At 39.1% G+C, this 3,472-nt stretch overlaps 1 protein-coding gene across 1 annotated transcript; it reads left to right on the forward strand.

The window, feature by feature from the left end:
* Positions 1-2,506: 2,506 nt before the first annotated feature.
* On the forward strand, positions 2,507-3,472 carry LOC311620449 (olfactory receptor 11G2-like; the record flags this gene model as incomplete). Its single annotated transcript, XM_084879869.1, has 1 exon — positions 2,507-3,472. The coding sequence occupies one exon, from the start codon at positions 2,507-2,509 to the stop codon at positions 3,470-3,472; it is 966 nt and encodes a 321-aa protein (XP_084735995.1).

Below are 3,472 nucleotides of genomic sequence, written 5' to 3' on the forward strand. Positions count from 1 at the left end.
TTCCTCACCTGCTTTTCACTCTGTGGGGTAACATTTTATTCCCCCTTTCTGACTTCTCCTCTTGGCCTGTATTCAAGGCGTGAGTTAAAACTTTGTATGCCCAATTATAAAAGCTGGCTTTTCTGCATAAGTGAATTTACTGGGAAGTGCTTTCTTCTTGTTCTTAAAGTGTAAATTTCTGGTTAAAATCAAATTCAGACAGAAAGTTTTAAAATATTAATTATTCTCTTGTTTCTGAGTCTTTGGAAATGCATTCATATAGCTTTCTTATCCTTTTTAAATATTAATGACTATTGTTTACAAAGAGGCCTGGAGATTTTATGAAAAAATGTATAACTAATAAATTTCTGGAGGTGGATTTATTATAAATATAATAATCAATTTTTTCTCAATTCAGGAAATATGACAAATTTCTGATACCACTCATATCATATCTCTCCAATACATATATTGTTCTTAATTAAATGTATTGTTAATAAAATTTCGTGAAATAACCCTTAAATGACAAAACCATTCAGTATCTGCATGCTCTCTGTTTTTTGAATTTATAGGATCTTCCTTGGATTGTGACTCTCTTCAGTTTGTACTCCCAAGAAATATTGTAACAAGAGACCAAAACAGGGTGAGTATTGACACTGATTTACCACTATTAGGGGTCCAATTATCAGTGAAAATGACTAATTAAGAGTGCTTAGAGTAGGGTATAACAAGGTATCAGAACACGGATCAGAGTGTGCAAGATAGTAACTAAGACCTGTGTGGCAGCTGTCTGAGCTTTTTCTTCAGTAAAAGCAGCAGAGTAATTGTGGGCATCCCATCAGGACAGTTTTTGAAACATTCATATAAATTGCCTCTTACATCAATATTATGCTTTTTCTCTCTCTGTATATTTTGTGCTCACTCTATATAGCTAAGTATAATTTATATGTTCTTAAGTTAAAGGCACTCTATTTTCCAAATAGCAAATGGCCAAGATTCACTAGCTCCATAAGTTGTGTCTCTGGACAAGATGATATTCATTCCTTTTCAGATATGGTACATCCACCTCAGCTGATAAAATCATACAATTATTCACAATAAAAGATCCTAAATATTTTTTAAATTTATTTCACAATCACAACAAATCAAGGGGATTTATGTTCTCCAGGACAACACACACACACACACACACACACACCACCACCACCACCACCACAACCACCACCACCAACAACAACAACAACAACAACAAAACAAAGCAAAATAAAAAATAAAAAAACTCTTATAATTTAAGAAATTCTGGTGCCTGCCCTACATTGCCACCTGGTATGACGTTATTGCTATGGGAAACAAATAGACTGACCTATCACATTGCATTCAGACTCAGTACAATCTACATAGCCCCAAGAGCAACGAGAATACACACACAGCAGTTCTTCCACTGTAGATGGCAAACATGATAGCCAAGAGTAGGCTTCTGAAGAAACAAGCGGTAAAAAGTTTTGATTGAATAACAACAAACTGGGAGCACAGGGACAGCAGGCATGAGTGAAGCAAGCCATTTCATGTTTCAAGGCTGTCTCAAAAGAAAACCCGTAGAATAGGTATACATCTGTGCAAGAGGCATGTGTAAAAAGAGAAGGAAGACCAAACATAGAAAGCCGCTATGAAAGTAGTATGGAAAGTAATATGGAAATGCCATGCACACAATCAACACTTTTCTCTACTTCACAACATTTTGTGGAACTTTGGCCAACTCTGGTCACAGTCAGTAAGTAGTCCAGTCACCCAGAGCAGTGCTCTCCCTGAATCAGATGCCCCGCGTGGCATGTTTTGTCCTCACATTCACGAGAGACTGTTTCAAAATGTTCAACCAGCAAAATTTAGGTGCCAAAGTGTAGGGCTCTTCCCCAGGATGTGGGGCTGAATCCAGCAGCTGGATAGAGAGAAAGCATGTCTTGTATTCCAAACATATATAATATACCATCTGTGCTGGCCCCAGAGAGGCCCTTTGGGTCAATCCTTTACAATACCATTAACAAGCACAAAAAAGAGTATTCTCTGTGCCCTTTCGCTGTATCTCAGTGAGACAGACCTTTTGAAATGTCTCAATATAAGTAGTATTTTATTTGGTATTACTATCAATAATACTGATCATAATAAATTACTTCTGTATAATGCTTTAGAGCTTAATTTTACATACACAGATTTGAATGTGCTATAATCTATATGGTAAACAGATGAGAAAATAGATAACTAGAAGTTAAGTGACGTACTCAAAATTACAAATGTAGTACTCATGTGTAATACAGTATCTTCACCCACTTTAATGATTGCCCCAAGCCAAGTTTTTACCTAGTTGCATCTTACCAAAATAAAATCATACTTTTGGAAACAGGTTGTGGTGATCACAGTTTTGTTGCTATAACAGAAACCTCATTGTTTATTTTTAAAATTGTAAAAGAATTTGGTGTTTTCAGGCAGAACCAGCCATCTCCATTAAAGTGCGATAGCCAAAGTCATCTCCATGTCCTCCAGGCTGATGAATGTGTCCAGTGGAGAAACCAACTCCGTGAGTCACTTTATCCTCCTGGGCTTTCCCTCGAGCCCAGAAATGCAGCTCCTCTACTTTTGGCTCTTCTTAGTAGCCTATACCTTGACCCTGATGGGCAACACAGCCATTGCCTGTGCTGTGCGGTGGGACTGGCACCTTCACACCCCCATGTACATCCTCCTGGGGAATTTCTCTTTCCTAGAAATATGTTATGTCACCACAACCATCCCTAACATGCTGGCCAACTTCCTCTCCACAAGCAAATCCATCTCCTTTGTGAGCTGTTTTGCACAGTTCTACTTCTTCTTCTCTTTAGGGTGTGATGAGGGCTTCTTCCTTTGCATCATGGCTTTTGACAGGTACCTCGCCATCTGCCGTCCTTTGCATTACCCACACATCATGACTAAACAGCTATACACCGGCCTCATCATCTTTGGATGGTCAGGTGGATTCGTTCTTTTCTTAACCCCAGTTGTTCTCATTTCACAGTTGCCCTTTTGTGGCCCAAATATCATCAACCATTTTATATGCGATCCCGAGCCACTGATGAAGCTTTCCTGTTCAGAAGATACCATGACACAGTTCATTTATTCTACTTTCAATGCTATCTTCATGGTTGGCACCTTCCTCTTTATCCTTTGCTCCTACGCTCTGGTGATTCTGGCTGTGCTGCGCATGTCCTCTGCAGCAAGCAAACACAAGGCTTTCTCCACTTGTGCTTCCCATCTGGCTGTGGTGATCCTGTTCTTTGGCTCTGTTATTGTGATGTATGTTAGTCCTGGGTCCGGACACCCAGTGGAAGTGCAGAAAATTGTGGCCTTATTTTATTCTGTGATAACACCCCTCTGTAATCCTCTGATTTATAGCCTCAGGAACAAGGAGATGAAGGCTGCCCTCAGGAAAGTCTTTGGGACTGAAACACACAGTCATAAAACATAA

This window comes from Pipistrellus hanaki (genome assembly GCF_964339955.1).
Source record: "Pipistrellus hanaki genome assembly, chromosome: 1".
Lineage (NCBI taxonomy): Eukaryota > Metazoa > Chordata > Mammalia > Chiroptera > Vespertilionidae > Pipistrellus > Pipistrellus hanaki.